We start from the raw sequence: 18,830 nt of genomic DNA, 5'->3' as shown, positions 1-18,830 counted from the left end.
CACTGCGCCCATATGCCAGCTCGCAGGCACACATAGCTCATCCAAATCCAATCCAAATGTAAACCTCCGTGAATCCACGTGAACCTAACGACCTTTGATTGGTATATAACTTCAATCAAAGAGTCTCGAACACGACGAATAAGGCAAATACACTATCGAGCACCCCATAGAACCCAATCAACATCAACTTCTCTTGGTTTCGACCCTGATTAATACTGGAACTAGCTGTAAACTACAGATGTTCCCGTTGGAACGCCCAGTTGGATCTTTTCGATCAGTGCCCTCTTTGTAAACTGTTCTTCTGCGAGGACACGAGTAGTCTGAGGGCATAGATAGAAGAGATAGAAGAGATAGAAGACCCGTCATCAGTGGGATGTGACTGTGACGAAACCTTGACAGACCTACCCTCAAAAAACGTTCTAGATCAATGCGCCCGGTATTCAAAGCCCTATGGAGATGATATATCGTGTCTTCTATAGCGTTGTCTTCAGCGACCAAATTGATGAGTCTGTTTGGAAAGTCGAATTCACGCCGGTCAGTAATGGCCGATGATGTTCACGAGAAGAAGATCCCATACTGATTATGTACGATGCTCGTGGAGCAGATCAATTCATCGACTTCAGGATCTCCCTTCCTTCGCAATTCAGCTATGTTGCGCTCCCCTTGATCGACGGTATTCCGCAGTCTGCTAGAAACATTACTACAAACGTCCCGAACTGCTTCTAAACGCGCCATCTCGTCCCGGATTGCAGGTTCTCCGGCAAGAAGGTCTGTCTGCTGCGCTCGCAGCCGTTCTGCATCCAGAAGCATGACCTGAGACAAAGAAGCAAGCTCCGAGGCAATTTTGTCATGTACTTGGGCGTGCAAGCGGAGTAACTCTGGGTTCGGTGGTCCGTGGCGGTGCTGCTGTGGGAAGCTGCGGCACGGGAGGCGACGAATCGGCAGTCTCTTCATCTAAGAGGTTCGGCGTGGTAATAGTGGATACTGGCGGTCGAAGCCACAAGTTTGGTGAGTGTGACGGCGGACCTTGAGGATGCTGTGATGGGCCAGGAGGGGATGGCGTGCTCGAGGCACTGTGAATGATTGAATTGACCTGATACGGCTGGGCCAACGGGTGGTACAGACCAGCGGCTATTAAGATCCGGTGGCGGAGCGGGATCTCGTGGTACAGCAGGCGGTTGCAACATAGTGCCGTCATTGAAGTTTTTGACCGTGTGCTGATAGTTCAAAGGGCGGCTATAGGTTGGTGGGCCTGTAATTTGAGGATGAGCAGAGGGTAGAGGCGGAGGTGGCCGGTTAAGCAAATTTGTCTGTTAGCGTACATTTCGCGAGATTAATGAACTTCATGAAGACGTGATCAGGGTCCTTACCGTAGAAGGGTATTGAGGAGATGCATATGGAGCTGCCATCGGCGTCTGTGATAAGGCAGATGAACCGGGTTTTGGTGGAAGTGCCGGTCGATCATTGGCTAGGGTGATGTGGCCAGGAGATGAAGGATGATGCCAACGGCTGACCAGAGCCTTGTAAAGGAGAAGATGAGGAAACTGCAGTTGGCTTTGGTTTGGCATAGACTGGCGGACCACGGGAGAACTCTTGTTGCATTGCTTCGAGCAATGCTGATAGATTACATGCCTTGGTTGGGCATGAATTTGGACTGATTGGTAGTTATTTCACTAGTACACTTACCTCGCTCTTTTTTTCCCAGTGTTGGATATATTCAATGTTACATCGACCACTCACATCAACATGTTTACTCGATCTAACGAGCATATCCTGAGTTGGAACAACATATACTATTGGGGGTTGGCGTGGATATTCTTTGGTCACCCATGCAGCTATGGGGATATTATATGAAGCGCCACGGAAGGATATGGGAAGGACGCCATGCAGACATAACAAAAGTTGGGTACGACCATCATCGTAGGCTAGAGTAGGAAGATCAACTTGTGGGTTTAAATGTGCAATCTAATGATTACTGAACTGTACACATCAGATTTTGGACGAAGAGTTGAGAAACGGGCAAGAGCGGTATCCAAGTCAAGAAAGACGCGATCTTTCTGAGAATATGAGCTGACGTTCTGTCGCAGCCATCTCTGGATCAAGGATTCGGCACTCATCTGACTCCAGGGAGTGGCTGTGGCTGTGACGTTGGGTGAATCATATTTTATTCTCCGCTTCAAGTTCAGTTATCGGGCTTCGGTGACTTGTCAAGTAGGGTTGACCGGCAAATCGCAATATTGGACCGATCACACTGGCCAAGGCCTTGACAACTCTTGTCAGGCAGTGGATCCGTATGTGCAGATATGAGTCAAGTTTCCACCATTACGCCCCAAAATGCTGGGGCATTACATTTTTCGGTTTGGTCGGTCGTTCGAGACGCTACGAGACCTCGAAAGACTCAGCTGGTGCAATTGCAATTCTTCCTGACATCCCCAAAACTTTGCTTCACAAGAAGGGTTGGTTCCGGATAGAACGCTTTTTGTTTATGTGCTCTGGCGCTTAGATCTTTTCAGATCCTGTCCACTAATTTCTCAGCCTCTGACTCCACTAGGATGGCCGTAAATTTCCCTTTCTGTGACAAAGAACCTAAATCGTCAATATGAAAGAGGTTGGTCTCGAAAGTGGGTCTAATTTCTCACCACCAGTTCCTCGATCCGTTATCTAACCAGGGCATTCCAATAAGGTACACCCGAACTAGCGGACCCCTCATGCCATACCCGGATCTTTAGCCTTGGTCGTCAAAAATCTGCAAGCTATGCTGATTTCGTTCTCATTTGAGGAAAGCCCTTCCGAAACCGGGTCTCAGATATATAAAGCTTCCTCCTTGCCCTCCTTTCCTTTTAGTTATCACCCGTACACCTACACTGCGTACGCAGCACTCCCCAACTTTACCGCTGCAGCATCGTCTGCCATGCGCACTTCAAGAGTATCTGTCTCCCGTGACCGAGATGTCTCTCCAAAGACCCTCACTCCTCAGAGAAAACATCGTAAATTACTCAAAGATGGCTCTAGTGAGGTGTGGCCAGAAGAGATCGAGAGGATGTTTGTTCAAGGTTCGTGCGCCACCATCATTCTCAACTGCCTAACTCATCCACCACGTATCCAGGTCTTCGAGAATACTGGGAATCCCCTTGGGCAACATACTCTCGCGGTAGAAGTCGTTGGAGAAACCAATTCTTGGTCGATTACTTACAGCGGGTTGGAATAGACCGTTCCAAAAAGCAGGTTGCAAGCCACATACAGGTCCTTCGCAATATGTGGAAGGGCGAAGCAGGTCAGAACTTGTTTGAGCGTCTAACAATGGGTTGTTAACCAGATACCGTCGTAGAATACCACTTAGTAGCCGGTGGCGAGGAACTATTCTTTGACACCGGTCTCCATGCACCGGTCAAAGCAGAGGACTTACCCGACTCCCATCTATTAGCATCGATGGTCTTTGATGATCACTCCCCAGCATCCGATCGTTCCGGTGTCTCGGTGTCTCGCACATCCCGCTCCACTGTCCCCTGCGCAAGTCCCGCGATGGGTTCCAAGATGGAACCCGCAATGTCACCGTATCCGAACTCCCGGATGCATACGGCCGACGACGGGTGTCGTCGCGTGCGGTCCATGTCCACTTCAGAAATTGCCTGCACTGAGCCTCGGCGACTTTCGCCGCTGGCATCTTCGCTCTGGACCCCCGATATGTCGGTCCGGCCCACAGCATCGCAGTCGTGTCCACATGTTCCATACACTGCCACACGCGCGGACCTTGACTTCAACCGTGATTATCAACGGCTGAATCAACCCATGCTCACCGCTGACCCAACGTTCCCGGATCTCCTCCTCTCGGATTCTCCTCGGGTCTTCAACTCTTCATCACTCTTCTCTAGTATCGTCCCAGGGCTTCGTCCGCCAATATTGACAGACTTGTCGCTTTGGGCAGAGGGCATGCAGCCCGCCACCGTACCGGTGGATGCGCTTTCCTCGCGAACACAGCCAGCTGACCTAAATGCTTCGGTTGTGGCGCTGCGTGTCAAACTCCATCTCCCTCCCATAGAAGCTCCTTACTCTCCGGCCCTCCACGGCTTTCAAGGATCGATCACATGCGACGCTCCATGCGCCTCCAGTATTAGGTGCTCCACAGCTGTTTTCGTCAGAAACCAGTGTGTCTCTCGGGAAAGTAGTTATTGTTCCGTAATAGCTACGGATTCAACCGGACCTGAAGTACTGGATCACATCACCTTACTCTTGCCCGATTCCCAGTTAAGTTGTAGTCGATGGTTGGATCCTAGTGAGTACACATATTGAGCCCCGCTGCCTCATGTTAACAACGTGTTGTCCAGATATGCAAGCATGCATCGTGCAGAAAATTGTCGTCGATGAACACGTCATAGCAGTCATTTACTACGATCTCGACAGAGGGCAGTGTGAAAATTTGCCGTCTGTGGAGCTCACTGGGTTCCAAAAATACACTGGTCATGCGGACGATACCCAAGTACCAACGACCAACGCATTCATACCCAGCTATACCTATACACCCGGACACTGCATCCCTCGTACCGTCCATGCCACTCCGACTTCTCTGTCTCATGCGCTCACTCCACCTATTACGAACTCTCCTCTCCGTCCAATACATGAATCGCCGTACATGATGTGTTCATGAACTTTACGACCCTGTTATTTGTTTATCATCGTACGCTTTTCGTTTGAACTGTTTGTTCTATCAAAATCGTGGCGGAAGCCATCACGAACCATGTTAATTCGTCGATTTGGACTCGCGAACAGCTTTTAATCTGCTTTGCTTTACTTCAAACATGTATTTTCTACTGTCTGTTGACAATAATGTAGATATCGTGTACGACTCACACCATAATATGTCATTCTATGTGTTGTTACGACCTTGTATAATTGTACAAACTGTGGGCGGCGTCTCGTACTCGACTATCGTAATGGTGTTGTTGCAGAAGGGACAGTTCCCAAAAACTGGTCCCAAACGGATAACACAACTGAGGGTCATCAACTTCCGGAAGGTATACACCATCAACTCGCCGGTCTTCAGTTGATAACAGAGCCTCGAGTTTCGGATCCTTGGCGACCAAACTTTCCACGAATTCGAGTGCGCGGAGGGCGCAACTGGGCGGCCAATTTAGAGACGCAATCAGTAGGCGTTTGGCAAACGCTGCCGAACGCCAATGGATCGCTGTATTTCCAGAACTCCGCGGAGAAAAAATGATATTCAGCGCTCGAAAGAGCATGTCCGCGATTGATGCCGACTTTGATGTCCCGAATTTTGAAACGAAGACGCTCCGCGGAGGTTCGTCGACTTGTATCAAGATACTGACTGGTAATATGATAGTATATAGATGATTGACGAAGTCGGTAAGGTCAATATTGAGTGATTCGCCTAGAGTACGGCATTCAGAAGCCTGGAGTAAATCATTTGGATTTAAACGAACCTTGTCCTGAAAGAAGCTCAAACGCGGTTACGATACACAGTAAGCGGTGTTGAATGTCAGTAGTGGCATCAACACCAAATCGTTGTGGGTCATCAGTGGGGTCTTGCCCTGGTGATTCGCGGATGATGAGATCCTTTAGGACCTGCATCAGATCTTTGAAGAAGTCGATATTGATGAGGTGAGCAAATTTGGAAATGCCTCGCAATGCAGCCGGCAGAAGAGGCGTTGGACGGGGATGTTTAAGTATCCGGAAGTATAGGACAAAAAGAAGTTTCAGGGTCTCTGTGTGCTACGCCGAAACTGTCGGTCAGGACCTTATATCGAATAGTTACATAACTCACTGTGTTTGCTCGCTCCTCCTTGTCGACTTCTGCTTCTGCGTCGCGCATTTCGCGTTCGATCTCCTTCCGCTCCTTCAAGGCTTTTTGGGCCTTTTTGCTAAGATGAGGCTGTTCTGTTGGCTTGCCTTTGGCTCGGCGAGCCGCGGCCTTGCCCTTGGATTGAATGTTTTTGTCTACCTTGGAGTCTGACGCGCGGATATTAAGTTCTGTCTTGAGGCGTAGATGCAGGAGACACGTAAGTACTTCAGGGTGCACATTAAAGTGTCGCTCCTTAATCATACGGTTTAAGAGCTGGACAGCTTCTAGGGAGGGGGTGCCAGTTTGGTCCTCTTGAAAGATACTGATTAACGTGTTCATGCAGAGATCAGAAGCCTGACATTACAATTGTCAAGTGGGGCAGGTACGGCATAGATTGGCTAGCTTACCACATCCCACGACTTCTTGCTCAAGCGCGCCACAATACATGTTATCAAATTGGTTCGAAAATTGAAGTGGGTGACCTCAGTGGCCAGTGTGCACATACACTTAAGCGCAACCTCCCCTAATTCGCTTTTAGCTGTATGGAAGTCTGTCAGTACGCATCAGAACAAGACGGCATTACAACCACCTTTCAATTCAGCCTCAAGCGAGCGGAGGTAATTTTGATACACAAGCACAAAGCCTTGTTCCCACTCCCGGGTGCGTGCCACCATTTGGCTGACTTTTTCGGCTTTCTCTTTATCGGTCAATCCTCGTATCCGGTAGCCAGGTATTATGTCCTTGAAAACAGCGAGCTGTGAAAGTATAGCCAACTTCCGGATAACGGTATCATTCAGAACCGGCTCTGGGTGAGAAGGAGTCGTAATTTTCTCCAGAGAGAATGTATGAAGCCGGCGAAGTAGCCCTAACTGTCAAATGTGTCAAAGGAAGAGCAGACCAGTGAGGGCGAAGTACGTACACTATTCTCTGGCTCTGCAATTATTTCCTGGCAGATGCTGGCAATCTGGTCTTTAGCACCCTGTATGCGTGCCGTCCGCGATTTCCGGCCGACAATATCAATGACAGCGGGACGACCAAAGCGGGCCCCTGTCGCAACATCATCAATTTTATTTACTTCAGCGGGTATCTCTTGCTCTTCAGGGGAGTCGTCGGTGTCACTGCTTTCTTCATCTGAGGAGGGAGGAACTGCGATTTTCTTGCCTGTCGCATGTATTCGGCCATCGGCTGACTTGATTGGCAGACCTTGAATGTGACGGTCTGTTTTTGCCTCGCGTGATTCTTGAAGTTTCCGGGGGACACGTTCATAAGACATTTCAGCGTCGGAATCTAGGCCATCTGCACTGGATAAATCCCGATCATTGTCATTGGCAGAAGACTGGGAAATCGTGTCCGTATCATCGTCAATACCAGAGCTCCAGGACTCCTCGTCCTCGTCCTGGGAGTCGACGGACGGCAAATCATCAACTTTTGGTTTTCGGACTGGCTTGTTCAATTGTTTCAGACGCTCAGTCTCCTTCTTGCTCCTATGAGAGGCGTAATGGGCATTCAAACGCCGTGTAAGAGAGAACATACGTTGATATGCCTTTACGATCGAGCGTATTTAAGAATCCCGCGCCATCTCCAAACTCCTCGAGGAGACCAGCATCCTCTTCGGAGAGATCACTGTCTTCGGTCTCTGCATCACCGTGGTTTCCGGGCACTTCGATATAGCCTCTGTCTGAAGCTCGTCCCTTCCCTTTCTTTGATTGTGTTGTGCCGGTCCTTGGTTTGCTGCTTGCCTGAACCTTTCGCTTTTTAGAAGGAGCCTGTGCGCAGCGTGATCAGCGACAACTCCACGGTAAAAATCATACAAAGCAACGCACCGGTGCAGCAGGAGCTGTCCGCTTTTTACCCTTCAACGCCATGAAGTTCTGCTAGTCCCTTTGTGGTCTCCGAAGGATTTTAGTGAAGCTGCTGCAAACCTGATCAAAAATACGCCTATCCTAGAAAGGAAACAGACTTGATGAACGCGAGTCCGACACTGCCACTAATGCGTTGGGCAGTCTTCCACTGCAACTTGAAGCTTGCAGTAGCTTCAACTCAGGCCCTTACTTCTAAGTACTTCCTGTCTTCTCACTGTGGTGCCGCATCGTGCGATGGATGGTCGAGCCACGCCGCCACCTGTGCACCATGTCCTCAGGCCGCATCATATTGATCTCATAGCAATGTTATTATTGATTTTCAAGGAATACGAGCTTCAGAAGACCTTGCCCAAAGAATTTTTGCTCTATATGTATCGAGTTCTCTTGATGGAAACATCTGAGGTGTGTTCGAGCGGCCCACTGAGGAAGTTTGTGATCATTATGTCCGCCTCAGGTGATCGAGCATAGGTCCCATCAGCACATGCTGGGGATGGTCAAAACCGCGCCTAATGCAGATATGCCCGTGGTGCAGGGACTTATAGGCGCTCTGGAGAATGTGGTGGGTTCATAAGTGATGTTACTCTTGGCTCTCTCATCGGAAGTGTGATCATAGGCCAACCAGCTACGAGCGTTTGACCAGCTTACTAACTTCTTCCTCAGTAAGTTCTAGTTTTGACTCACCTTTCAGTCACGAATATTTTCCAGGCACTCCTTCAATATTTGTTGAAAAAAGTGACGATCAAGTGAGTTGAAATCATTCCTCAGTTGAGGGTGATGGATAGCTGATGGTCGCCAGCCGGCCGTTCTGGTAGGCAGTTGCTAACTCTTATAGCGTTATAGCTGAGAAAGTTGGCCATAGCGTCGAACATCCCTTTTCGGTTTCTTTGTGCGCAGATGCTTTGTCAGTTTCATCAAGCTGTCGTTCTATGGCGTCGTGCAACTTCAAAAAGACTACCAGGCGTGGGTTGCTGGCTCCAGCAAAGCGGGTTATGGACCTATAGAGAAGGACCCGCTTACTTCCGATATATGGCTATTCAAAACGACCAGTGACCTGAAATCTTGGGCGCGGCCTGAGCCATTTGAAGCGTAAGTAATCCAACCCTCTTCTAGCAGACTAGGATTACACAAGACTCATTGGGAAATAGCTGGGAAAAGGGTCTCGCCACAGGAGATGGTGTCATAGGTCCGGAGAATTTGCGTAGATATTTTGAACAGCACTTTCATGAACACAACGATTCGTGCGTTGTGTTAGCTCTACTTTTCGCGTCCTACCTCACTGGGTGTCTCACAGGGGTGTTCGACAGCACGCGTTGCTGAATCTGGTACGCATGCACTATACTCGAAAGGAATATCCTGCTGCCAGCAAGGTATTCTCCGTATTATTTATCATTCTTCACGGCTTCTCATAGGCTTCATATGCAGTTACTTCGTGAAGCTATTGCAGTCGCTAGAACAAGCGGAGATCGTATAACGCTCCAGCATTGTATCAGGTAATTTATCTGCCCGCTTAACTGTGGAATGTTGATTTCCGGTGTAGTATGCTTCATCGCCTGCCATCCCTGAATGACACTCCAGTGTTAAACGAGATTCAGCCTGACCTCCATCCGATGGAGGTGTTGTTTGACGTGACAAAGCTGCTTGATCCCCAATATGTGAATGAAAACCCATGAAACTTCACGATTCTCTTGCTGATGCCTTGCGTAGGGACAACCACTGACCTTATGCTTTGAGAAATTGACTGAGGCTATTGCCCTGCACAATCACTGGGTAGATGCCAAGCAAGCAATGCCTCGTGACGCAGACATATGTAGTCACAATGCAATGCAAGCTGTACTATGGCAAACGTTAGGTGAGGTTGTCTGGAGAGCTACCATGGTCGAGAAATTGAAATTCGCAGGATGCTACGATCTTGCCAATGTTGAGGAATCGTTCGCGTTGTTAATTACGAGGGCCGGCAAAGACGACCCAAACCGTCTGAACACGCTTATCAATCGCTCTTATAGGGTATGCCTCTGACTGCGAACCAAGCAGTGGATGAGATGCTGATGTTTTCTGTTTAAGCACGCCAGAAACGGGTTGTACTCCGAGGCTTTGGCACTGCTGCTGCATTCGGAGACGTGGCGCGGCCTTTCATTGGACGCGTACCACCAATGGGCGGAAGCTGTTTGGCATATACTAGCGTTGAGGACAAGTCGTCGGTCCGTAGGATTTTTTTACACTTCTATTTGCCTAATTAACGGTTATTCACGACAGTGGACAACGGCGTTTCTTTCACGACTTTCTCTTACCTCGAAGGCCTTCGTCATCAACGTTTGTCTCCAAGGAATATTTCTTTGACGAAAGCTCGACGGCTCTTCCTGCCTTAAACATGGAATTGCATGAAGTAATGAATGCTCGAGTAAGCCAGGTCTTGTCAATTCTCCGACCCTTGCTGATTAAATACCAGCGGCGTGGCCAAGCGGTGGCTGCGATCCAACCGCTTCTGCAATCTCTTTGGCAGGCAGAATTCCAAGGCAGGTTTCCGCTGTATAGATTAGGCATCATACTCCTCGCAGATGTTGGCTTGGAGTTCGGAATGTCAGATCACTGTCAGCAGTTGATTCTAGGCATCATGCCACAGGTAAGTTCTGACGCACTAAGAGTCGCGGTGAATACCAAGAAACCTTTGGCAACAGATCTTGTCCGGACAAGAAGTAGAGCATCGTGCCTTTGCAAACCACACGCTTGCAAGATGCATGATTGCATCCATGGATTCATCAAGTAAGATATCTAACGCGTTCGTGCCTGGCACTTATATCCATGCAGAGGCAGGCCTTCGAGATGCGCTGCCGTGTTTGCTTATGGCAGAAGCTGACTATGTGTCCCTGTCCATGCTAGAAGCCACTTCAGAAGTGCAGCAACTACTCGTAGTTGTCTATCATAATCTCGGTATGACGGCTGAAGAGGAGGGGGCTTTTGAACGGTATACGCAGTCAAAGAAGCTGGCTCAAGCTTTCGAAGAGAACCCTGCCGATCCGGAGGTTGCGAGGGTATGGGACACAGTTACAGAAATCGGGAAATCCTTGGCGTCTAGATAAACACTGTTTGATACAGAATACTTAAAAAGATGAATATCACGCGCGTTCTATCACGTGCATCTGGATTGTCACACCGCAGTCACATTCTGACGTGACTTAATGGGAACGCGTCTCGACTCTCGGTGGTGTTCGACTATCAATCTCTCCTCTCGTTAATTTTTAAGACTGGCATGGACGGGCCTCCGCCTCAGGAGGAAGACTTCTCTTCCCTTCCAATATCAGAGAGGCTCAATCACAAGAACTGGAAAGCCCGTGTAAGCGGATACGAATCATTGATCAAGACTTTCCAAACCACCGCATCCGACACCGACCCCGCATTTAAGCCCTACGTCAGCAATCCTGATCTTCTTAAGAAGATTGTCACAGATTCCAATGCTGTAGCACAAGAGAAAGGTGTAGAATGTATCGTGGCACTGGTCAAATTTGCTGGAGAGACTGCCGCAAAGACCAGAGAAGCTGTTGTGCCGGCCTTAGTAGACAAGTGTCTTGGGTCTGCGAGGGCTGGGACAAAGAACCAAGCAATAGAGCTCATTCTTCAATACGTGGAAGTTGGGAATTCCGCTGCTGGTGTCGTAGTGCGTGCAGCATTCGCCTTCTCCCGATATCCAGGTTCTCACAGACACATTCACTCAGACGGATATCATACCAGGTCTTTCTGCAAAACAGCCAAAGACAGTTGCTGGAAGTGTATTGGCCTTGAAAGAAGTTGTTCGGTGAGCCGTCTACACCAGCATTGGCGCCTCGGCCGACACTCTGAAACTGAGCTTCCGAGCGAACTGACTGTTCCTTCTGCGCAGGACATTTGGAACTCAAGTGACTCCTCCGGCCCCTGTTTTGAAAGCACTCCCTAAGATATTCGCGCATGCCGACAAGAATGTCCGCTCAGAAGGCACGCAACTCACCCATATATTGTATCAGTACATCGGTCCAGCGATAGATCCTTGGTTATCGGAGCTTAAACCGGTGCAGGTCAAGGAATTACAGGAAGCCTTCGAGGGAATGGAAAAAGCGGGAAAGGGCAAAGGAACCTTGAAGTCTGAAAGACTCACGCGAGAGCACCAGCGTGAGGCAGAAGCGGCAGGCGACGCAGGCGATGAGGGAGAGGCTGAATCAGGCGGGCAACCAGAAGGTCAGAACATTATCAATAATCTTTGAGCGAGACGAGATTAATTCTGATCTCTCACTTCCCAGAGCTGGATCTTCCCGATCCTCGCACTCTGGCGGAGCCAGTTAACATTGTTCCAAAACTTCCCTCGAACATGCAAGCTAACCTCACGTCCTCCAAGTGGAAAGAGAGAAAGGAAGTATTGGACGAGCTGCTTACACTTGTAAATGCCACCCCTCGCATCCAGGACGCCCCTGAGCTGGGAGAACTCGTGAAGTCACTTGCCGCGTGCATCTCAAAAGATGCAAACATCAATTGTGTCATGACTGCCGCTCACGTCATGGAAGGCCTAGCGAAGGGCATGATGTCTCCATTCGGTAGGCTTAGGGAGACAGTCATTCCTTTGATGCTAGAGCGCTTGAAAGAACGCAAAGCGACTGTTACGGACGCAATTGGAACTGCATTAGATGCCGTTTTCTCCACTGTACGTGGTTTTGAATTGATTTTCTTGTCGTAGCTGACGAGTATTCTGCAGACCACGTTGCCCGATATGATACCTGATCTGATACCAGCTTTGGGAAATAAGAACCCACAAATAAAGGAAGGGACTCTCAAGTTTCTCGCTCGCTCGTTGTCGACTTCAACGACGCCGGTGCAAACTGGTCAGATGAAAATGCTGACGGACCCGCTTACTGTTTTGCTCGAGGATAGTTTTGAGAGTGCACGCAATGAAGCTGCCACCTGCCTGGGTACGCTCATGAAGATGGTTGGCGAGCGACCGCTCAATGCTCTGATGGATGGGCTCGCCGATGTTCGCAAGGCGAAGGTGAAAGAAGCATACGAGAAGGCTACAGTAAAATGCAAAGCTGGAGCTGGAGGACCGCCAAAGGCTCCCGCTGCTGCGAAAGAAGCTACAACAAAAAAACCACCGCCGTCCAAGAAAACAGGAGGGCCTACTCTCTCTAAAGCGGAGGTGACAGATGCACTAGTGATAGACGAAGAGCCTCCAAACAAACCGTCTGGGAAACCGCCTGCTAGGCTCATGGTTCGCACTTTCTTCATCTTCTGTAGGAAACTTTTAACATCTGACTACTACAGCAGAAGAAAGCCCCGCCGACTTCTGAGGCAGCGGAAGCGAGTTCCTCAGCTGGAGGACCTCCAGCCAAGGCTGCTCCTGCTGCCAAGAAGCTTGCTCCCACTGCTGCCGCGAAACCGTCGAAACCTGCCGCTCCTGGCGCTCTTGACACTTTCAAATATAAACACACTCCTGAGGATGCTGAGGGTCTTGCGACCGAGTTAATACCAGCGAGCATCATGGAGGGCTTGGGAGATGCCAATTGGAAAGCCAGGCTTGCTGCATGTGAAGAAATGCAGACTTGGATAGATGGCGTTGTTGAAGATGTTGATGCTGAGGTCGTTGTCCGAGCTATAGCGAAGAAGGGGTGGTCCGAAAAGAATTTCCAGGTTCGTCGATCTGGCCTCAGAAGCGGTTTTCCATCATGTAATCTTTTCTCAGGTATCAGCAAAACTGTATGGTGTCCTGACCATCCTTGCCGAGCGCTGTCCGTCATTCGGAAGGTCGTGTGTTGCTCTGTCGACAAGTCATCTGTCTGAGAAGTTGGGCGACATGAAGCTTAAGAAGCCAGCTGGTGATGCATTAACGGCCTTTGCAGAGAATACATCTCTGCAGTTTGTCCTCAACCAAGGCACGTTCATACTCCTTTTTGCGGACCTGCCTTGTGATGACTTTCGAATATAGCATACGATCCGCTTGGAAAGCAGAAGGCCCCCAAGGTCCTCGCTGACGCACTTGGATGGATCGATACCTCCATTGTCGAATTCGGCATTGCTGGCATTTCCCTTCGTCCTCTCATTGAATTTTTGAAGACTGCATTGAAGAACTCTAATGCAGCTGTGAGGACCAGTGCTACAAAGACACTTGTCTCCGTCAAGTTATTTGCAGGATCTAGTAAGTGCTATCAATTTTGGAATTGAATCCTCCAACACGATCCATAGGTATCAAGGACTTCCTGGAAGACCTGAACTCTCAGCTTTTGGTGACCATCCAAGGCGAGTTCGACAAGGTTGAGGGTACACCAGCGCCAGAGCCAAGTCGTACTTCTGCCGATGTTGCAGCCTTGGCACCTGTGACTAGTGGAGGAGCCGTCAAGGGTCGAGACCCTTTGGATGACCTCTTTCCGAGAGTGGAGATTGAGGGGCTGCTTAAAGGCACGACCATTCTTGCTGATAGCAAGAGTGATGCTTGGAAAACTAAGAAGGAGGCTCTGGAGACGCTACAGGCACTTCTGGACCAAGGAGCAAATAAGCGCCTGAAACCAACTATAGGTAAGGATGTTCTTCCGGATGAAGGCTAATGGTACTGTTACTCATGCGTCTTCCAGGCGAGATTGCACAAGTCCTGAAGGCCCGAGTGCTGGACACCAATAAAGCTGTGCAAAGTCTTGCACTTGACATAGTCGCTCGTATCGCGACCGGCATGGGCAAACCCTTTGAGAAGCAAAACAAGCTTTTTGTAGTACCAGTGGCGACTGTTCTTTCTGATCAAAAGGCACCTATCCGGGCGGCAGGAATCCAGACTTTGACCGCGATGGCAACCGCATGTGAAGGCTTGGATTCCATGGTTCATTTTCTGGGAACAGCTTTAGAAGCGGTCAACCCCACCCAACGAGCCTCTCTGCTTGGGTGGATAGCCGACTTTCTCAAAGACCATCCCCCTACCTCATCGTTGGACCTAAGTAATTGGGCTGGCACCGTGGTCTCATGCCTCGATGATCGGAGCACCGATGTGAGGAAGGGCGCGCAAGCCCTTCTGCCTCACCTGATTACCTTTGTCGGCTTTGACAAGGTCATGCAACACACCAATTCATTAAAGCCAGCGTCGAGGAAGACTGCTGCTCCTATCATTCAAGCAGCTCGAGATAGTGCGGCTCCACCACCCACCACCACACCACCCTCCGCACCAACACCAGCAAAAGCTACTGCTTCAAAAGCTGCCCCCTCAGTTCCCGCAAATTCATCGCCGACTCCCCCTCCACCCTCTCCATCGACTGCCCAAGCTCCCTCCACAGCAGCTAGTAAACTCACGGGTGTCCGACGGAAGTTACCACAAGGGACAAACTCCCGGCCGGACTCTCGAGCGGATTCAGTGGATGAACCTGCCACCTCTCGCCTTCCAGGGAAGTCGGGAACCGGTGGCCTCAAGCGCGCAGGAGCACCAAGCATTGCTACGAAGAGTTCCGTGGCACTTCCTCCGGCAGTGGTCTCTGCTCTTCCATTCTCCAGTATGAACATGGAGGCTAAGCGTGCGAGATTAGCCAAGGATGCTCAGCGGTGGATTAACGAAGGTGGAACTACCAGGAAGGACCTGGCCGATCTCCTGCAGCACCAAATGGAGCCACACGCATCCAAGGACCTTGTTGCTCAGTTATTCAGCCACGACCACAGCGCTGTCAACGATCATGTCTCAGGACTGACTACGATGCACAATTTCTTCTCTGCTGCGGAGTCTGGAGACGACAAATTTGGAGTCCCTCCAGACGATCTCAGAGCCGTCGCTTTAGCCTGCAGCGATCTTGCTCTGAAATACGTTTCTATCAAAGCTCATGAACCTCAGTCCAACTTAAGTGCCAAATGCTTAGAAGTGGTCGAAACTGTTCTTGCGTTCCTACGTAGTATTGACGCTCAAATAGACGACCCAGAAGCTCTCTGCTTCCTCCCGACAATGGTCCACAAGGTGCGGAACTGACGATCGTAGTGTTTTCTCTCTCTCTAATACACACTTTCGCTAGCTCGGCGACGCTCGCGAACCGGTGCGCGCCCGTGTGCAGCAAATCGTTCAAATGATGCCAAAGGTGTACGCATTCAGCCGAGTCTTCGACCTGCTTCTGGAGCATGGCCTGAAATCTAAGGTGGCAAAAACCCGTCAGGGCGCTCTCGATGAAATCAGCAGTCTTCTGAAGCGTAACGGTATGTCCGCATGCAATCAGCCCAGCAAGGCCTTCCCTGTCCTGGGTTCTATGATCGCAGACAAAGACTCCGCTGTGCGAAAGTCTGCTCTATCTGCTCTAAGGTAAAGTCTGTTGTTGTCTTTTCTTCGACCTTTGATAGATGAAACCTAGTGAGGTATATTCCTTGATTGGAGAGAAAGTCTGGTCGCTTGTGGGACCGTTGTCACCAAAAGACAAAACACAGCTTGAAGAGCGTCTACGCCGCGTCGCAGGGCCTAGTAGCCCAGGCAAGCAAGCACCGCAGACACCCGTGCAGCCTGCAGCCATCTCCCGTTTGGCAGGCGCCGGTGTGCGTTCGGATTCACCGACCGCACCACGCCCAGGAAGTCCAGCTGTCTCGGGTATCTCTCGATTTGCTAGACCCGGTTCCCCTGCAATGACACTGCGGTCTGCCTCTCCAGCTCCTTCCCAAATTGCCAGACCCTCTTCCCCAATGCGACCGAAACTCCCTGGCCCGTTGGGCATCGCCGTTCCATTGGCTACCGCAGGCTTTTCAGGTCTTGCTGCGCCGACCTCTCCTTCGGGCCTGCGCCCAAAGAGCATGTTACCATCGCGTCTCGGACCACCTAAGCCTCGTCCAAACTTTTCTGGATTATCCTCGAATGTGGCCACGCGTTCAGAAGAGCGTTCAGAACTGCCGTACACCAACCACGCTAATGGCCGCCCAGATACCAATACTCCGTCTATGCCGTCCACGGAGTCTGCGGAGACTCTGGTAGATAGCGCCCACACATATGACGACGCCCCCGTGTTCGATGTTCCCGATGACATCACAATTACTATCTCCAGCATATTGAGCAGCGATCCGTCTCGCAGCGTAGAGGCTCTCAAGAAAATCCAAAGGATCCTGGTTACAAAGCCAGAAGATGGGCACGCATCTCCGGAGTATCGTGAATTGGCGGAACACACCGAAGGTCTGATAGAAACTATCACTCTGCAAATGGCGCATGTCTTCGAACGTCCCGAGGATCTAGTTTCTGACGAGAACTTCAGATTGGCGAAGCACCTCATCCAGACACTCAACACGTTCTGTGACCACATCTTCCTGGCTGAGTCGCTAACCGTTGACATCCTCACCCCACTATTAGAGGAGCTTACACTGAGATTATTGGAGACTGATGAGAGTCATGTCACCAAGGTCAAGGATCTGTCACGATTTATCAATATGATCATCTTGAGGCTGTTCGCCACAGGACGCAGGATGTCGATATTCCGGTGTGTGTCTTTGACACCCATGACGTTACCTTCCTGACATGCTACGGTAGTTCCCTATTTTCCCTGCTTCTGCAGATCGTAAAGCCGTTTCCAAGCAATGGGACACTCTCAGACTCCAAGGAGGCTCGTGTTGCTGAGCTTGTCTTGAAATGTGTCTGGAAGCTAGCTCGGAACATTCCTCAAGACCTGAAGGAGCAGAAACTTGATCCAGTTGAGCTCTTGCCTGCGGTCGAGCACTTCTTACAGTCAGTACCTCCAAACGAATGGAGAGCTAGAGCCACGAACAAGGTTCCGTGTGGGGATATGCCGTTGAGGACCATCAAGGTTATCATTCAGCATGTAGTTGGTATGTGAAGTATCACAGAAGTAAGCTGTTGACTAACCAAGTCTTAGCGCATTATGGCGACGAAGTTTACGACTTCCTTTCCGCATCATTCGACGACCCATCCGCAACTATTGTATACCCCTACGTCTACCGCATTCTCAATTCATCCTCTCGAGCAGCAGCAGACCTCCCAATACGGTCAAATCACAGTCCACCAGAGCCTATTGGGCGCCCATACTCAGCAGCTTCCAGTCGACCCATATCACCAACAGGCTCTTCTACCAATCACCAGCAGTCTTCCCCCAGTCATCGAACAAGCCCGAGTGTCTCCTCGCACAATGGCTTCTCGCCACCCGTGGAAGAGCCAGATCCGGAAGCACAATTGATCACCATCATAAACCACATCTCCAGCGAGACTACAGGAGCGATGCACAAGGAGGGTATCACTGAGCTGCATCAATTCTTGAAGAACTACCCGCATAAGCGACCACGCGTCGAGAAGCTACTAGAGACAACCGGCCCTGCGTTTCGGAAGTATATCAATCGCGCACTTGCGAGTAGGGCGGCCGAAGATCTTGAGCGAACCGTGGCGGTCGCAAGTACCCTGTCGAGTGTGTTGCTTCATCTCTGTTTTTAGTTTCATTCTTACGAAGTTCATCAGAATTGGAAGCGAATGGCCATGAATCACCCACTCCTGGTTCTCCTGTTCCGAGCCGAGGGGACATGTCGCCTCGATCTGCGCACCATACGCCCGATCCACCCGGAGAGGACCGCTTGCATCAGCTGCATGGCATATTCCATTATAATCGTGCGAGCACAGCGAGCAATGGATCTTCGCAAAGTGCTGCGAGGCCTCGGATATCGGAGAGCTGAGACTGATTGCATATGGATTCTTTCAACATCTCACTCTTTTTCACCTCTGCTTTGTTTCTGCAATTCGATCATTTACGACACTTCAGACTCCCTTTTAATAGGATGCGCGATTTTTTGGAGAGCTTTATGAATTTTATGTGTATTTCAAGTCATAAAAGTCGGAAAATGTACCATCATCAGCTGAGGTCTTCTAGCAACGCAGTGCAGGCAAAAATATAAATTTAGGCTGCAAGCCGGTCGTAAGACCTTTACACATACCAGGTGCTCGTCGGGTTGGGAAGTCGCGCCCGCACTCCACAGGTGACTCAGCACGAGTAGCAATGATCGCCACTAGCAGTAGACACAACGTTAGAGTAGACATCACCATATGATAATCCACTCATACAGTCACGGTGATGCTTGTGTCATCGGTTACATCATGAGGAGCGCACAAAACGGTGGGGTACCAATCCAAGTAACTTGCAAATATCATGAGGGTACACTTATATAGACATATATCCGTCACGCGACAGGAGTCTATTTGTACATGTTGTGACACCCCCAAAAGT

At 50.0% G+C, this 18,830-nt stretch overlaps 5 protein-coding genes across 5 annotated transcripts; 3 read left to right on the top strand and 2 right to left on the bottom strand.

The window, feature by feature from the left end:
* Positions 1-79: 79 nt before the first annotated feature.
* Positions 80-2,217, bottom strand: EDB91DRAFT_1094629 (UEV-domain-containing protein). Its single transcript, XM_041316888.1, has 9 exons — positions 1,982-2,217; positions 1,687-1,925; positions 1,592-1,632; positions 1,371-1,509; positions 1,101-1,310; positions 926-1,036; positions 578-903; positions 406-508; positions 80-320 (listed from the first exon to the last, which is right to left on the bottom strand). The coding sequence occupies exons 1-9, from the start codon at positions 2,115-2,117 to the stop codon at positions 222-224; spliced, it is 1,404 nt and encodes a 467-aa protein (XP_041184653.1). The 5' UTR covers positions 2,118-2,217; the 3' UTR covers positions 80-221.
* Positions 2,218-2,523: 306 nt separating this feature from the next.
* On the top strand, positions 2,524-4,891 carry EDB91DRAFT_1094624 (uncharacterized protein). The gene is made up of 5 exons (XM_041316887.1): positions 2,524-2,621; positions 2,684-3,053; positions 3,107-3,274; positions 3,329-4,273; positions 4,326-4,891. Exons 2-5 carry the CDS (start codon positions 2,912-2,914, stop codon positions 4,643-4,645), a joined length of 1,575 nt encoding a protein of 524 aa, XP_041184652.1. The 5' UTR covers positions 2,524-2,621; positions 2,684-2,911; the 3' UTR covers positions 4,646-4,891.
* EDB91DRAFT_1325733 (nucleolar complex-associated protein-domain-containing protein) lies at positions 4,875-7,759 on the bottom strand (the record flags this gene model as incomplete). The annotated part of the gene is made up of 8 exons (XM_041325209.1): positions 7,621-7,759; positions 7,331-7,563; positions 6,717-7,281; positions 6,387-6,666; positions 6,205-6,335; positions 5,780-6,151; positions 5,439-5,727; positions 4,875-5,386 (listed from the first exon to the last, which is right to left on the bottom strand). The coding sequence occupies exons 1-8, from the start codon at positions 7,660-7,662 to the stop codon at positions 4,875-4,877; spliced, it is 2,424 nt and encodes an 807-aa protein (XP_041184651.1). The 5' UTR covers positions 7,663-7,759.
* A 33-nt stretch (positions 7,760-7,792) lies between these two features.
* EDB91DRAFT_1192984 (uncharacterized protein) lies at positions 7,793-10,793 on the top strand. Its single transcript, XM_041320557.1, has 17 exons — positions 7,793-8,061; positions 8,114-8,218; positions 8,273-8,318; positions 8,365-8,402; positions 8,456-8,467; positions 8,519-8,745; positions 8,805-8,897; positions 8,951-9,026; positions 9,082-9,149; positions 9,197-9,311; positions 9,364-9,508; positions 9,557-9,663; positions 9,721-9,857; positions 9,913-10,057; positions 10,106-10,279; positions 10,335-10,419; positions 10,465-10,793. Exons 1-17 carry the CDS (start codon positions 7,894-7,896, stop codon positions 10,734-10,736), a joined length of 2,013 nt encoding a protein of 670 aa, XP_041184650.1. The 5' UTR covers positions 7,793-7,893; the 3' UTR covers positions 10,737-10,793.
* Positions 10,794-10,847: 54 nt separating this feature from the next.
* EDB91DRAFT_1094605 (armadillo-type protein) lies at positions 10,848-18,736 on the top strand. The gene is made up of 15 exons (XM_041316886.1): positions 10,848-11,311; positions 11,370-11,449; positions 11,534-11,865; positions 11,928-12,325; positions 12,377-12,886; positions 12,940-13,305; positions 13,358-13,547; positions 13,601-13,810; positions 13,858-14,187; positions 14,244-15,595; positions 15,651-15,931; positions 15,981-17,084; positions 17,135-17,430; positions 17,478-18,020; positions 18,071-18,736. The coding sequence occupies exons 1-15, from the start codon at positions 10,907-10,909 to the stop codon at positions 18,280-18,282; spliced, it is 6,609 nt and encodes a 2,202-aa protein (XP_041184649.1). The 5' UTR covers positions 10,848-10,906; the 3' UTR covers positions 18,283-18,736.
* The last annotated feature ends 94 nt before the right edge of the window (positions 18,737-18,830 follow it).

The sequence above is a fragment of the Suillus paluster genome, assembly GCF_016628075.1.
Source record: "Suillus paluster strain FC165 chromosome Unknown EDB91scaffold_1, whole genome shotgun sequence".
NCBI classification, from domain to species: domain Eukaryota; kingdom Fungi; phylum Basidiomycota; class Agaricomycetes; order Boletales; family Suillaceae; genus Suillus; species Suillus paluster.
This window is presented reverse-complemented; position numbering and strand designations above follow the sequence as displayed.

Coding starts and splice junctions, on each gene's coding strand:
- EDB91DRAFT_1094629 (XM_041316888.1), bottom strand. CDS start 2,117: ATGAGTGCCGAATCCTTGATCCAGAGATGGCTGCGACAGAACGTCAGC. Junction 1,633..1,686: donor ACTGGGAAAAAAAGAGCGAG/GTAAGTGTACTA, acceptor TGCCCAACCAAG/GCATGTAATCTATCAGCATT. Junction 1,037..1,100: donor TACCACCCGTTGGCCCAGCC/GTATCAGGTCAA, acceptor GGCCCATCACAG/CATCCTCAAGGTCCGCCGTC.
- EDB91DRAFT_1094624 (XM_041316887.1), top strand. CDS start 2,912: ATGCGCACTTCAAGAGTATCTGTCTCCCGTGACCGAGATGTCTCTCCA. Junction 3,275..3,328: donor TATGTGGAAGGGCGAAGCAG/GTCAGAACTTGT, acceptor ATACCGTCGTAG/AATACCACTTAGTAGCCGGT. Junction 4,274..4,325: donor TAGTCGATGGTTGGATCCTA/GTGAGTACACAT, acceptor CGTGTTGTCCAG/ATATGCAAGCATGCATCGTG.
- EDB91DRAFT_1192984 (XM_041320557.1), top strand. CDS start 7,894: ATGGATGGTCGAGCCACGCCGCCACCTGTGCACCATGTCCTCAGGCCG. Junction 8,062..8,113: donor TCTTGATGGAAACATCTGAG/GTGTGTTCGAGC, acceptor TGTCCGCCTCAG/GTGATCGAGCATAGGTCCCA. Junction 9,027..9,081: donor AATATCCTGCTGCCAGCAAG/GTATTCTCCGTA, acceptor CTTCATATGCAG/TTACTTCGTGAAGCTATTGC.
- EDB91DRAFT_1094605 (XM_041316886.1), top strand. CDS start 10,907: ATGGACGGGCCTCCGCCTCAGGAGGAAGACTTCTCTTCCCTTCCAATA. Junction 11,866..11,927: donor ATCAGGCGGGCAACCAGAAG/GTCAGAACATTA, acceptor CTCACTTCCCAG/AGCTGGATCTTCCCGATCCT. Junction 15,932..15,980: donor TCTGCTCTATCTGCTCTAAG/GTAAAGTCTGTT, acceptor GATGAAACCTAG/TGAGGTATATTCCTTGATTG.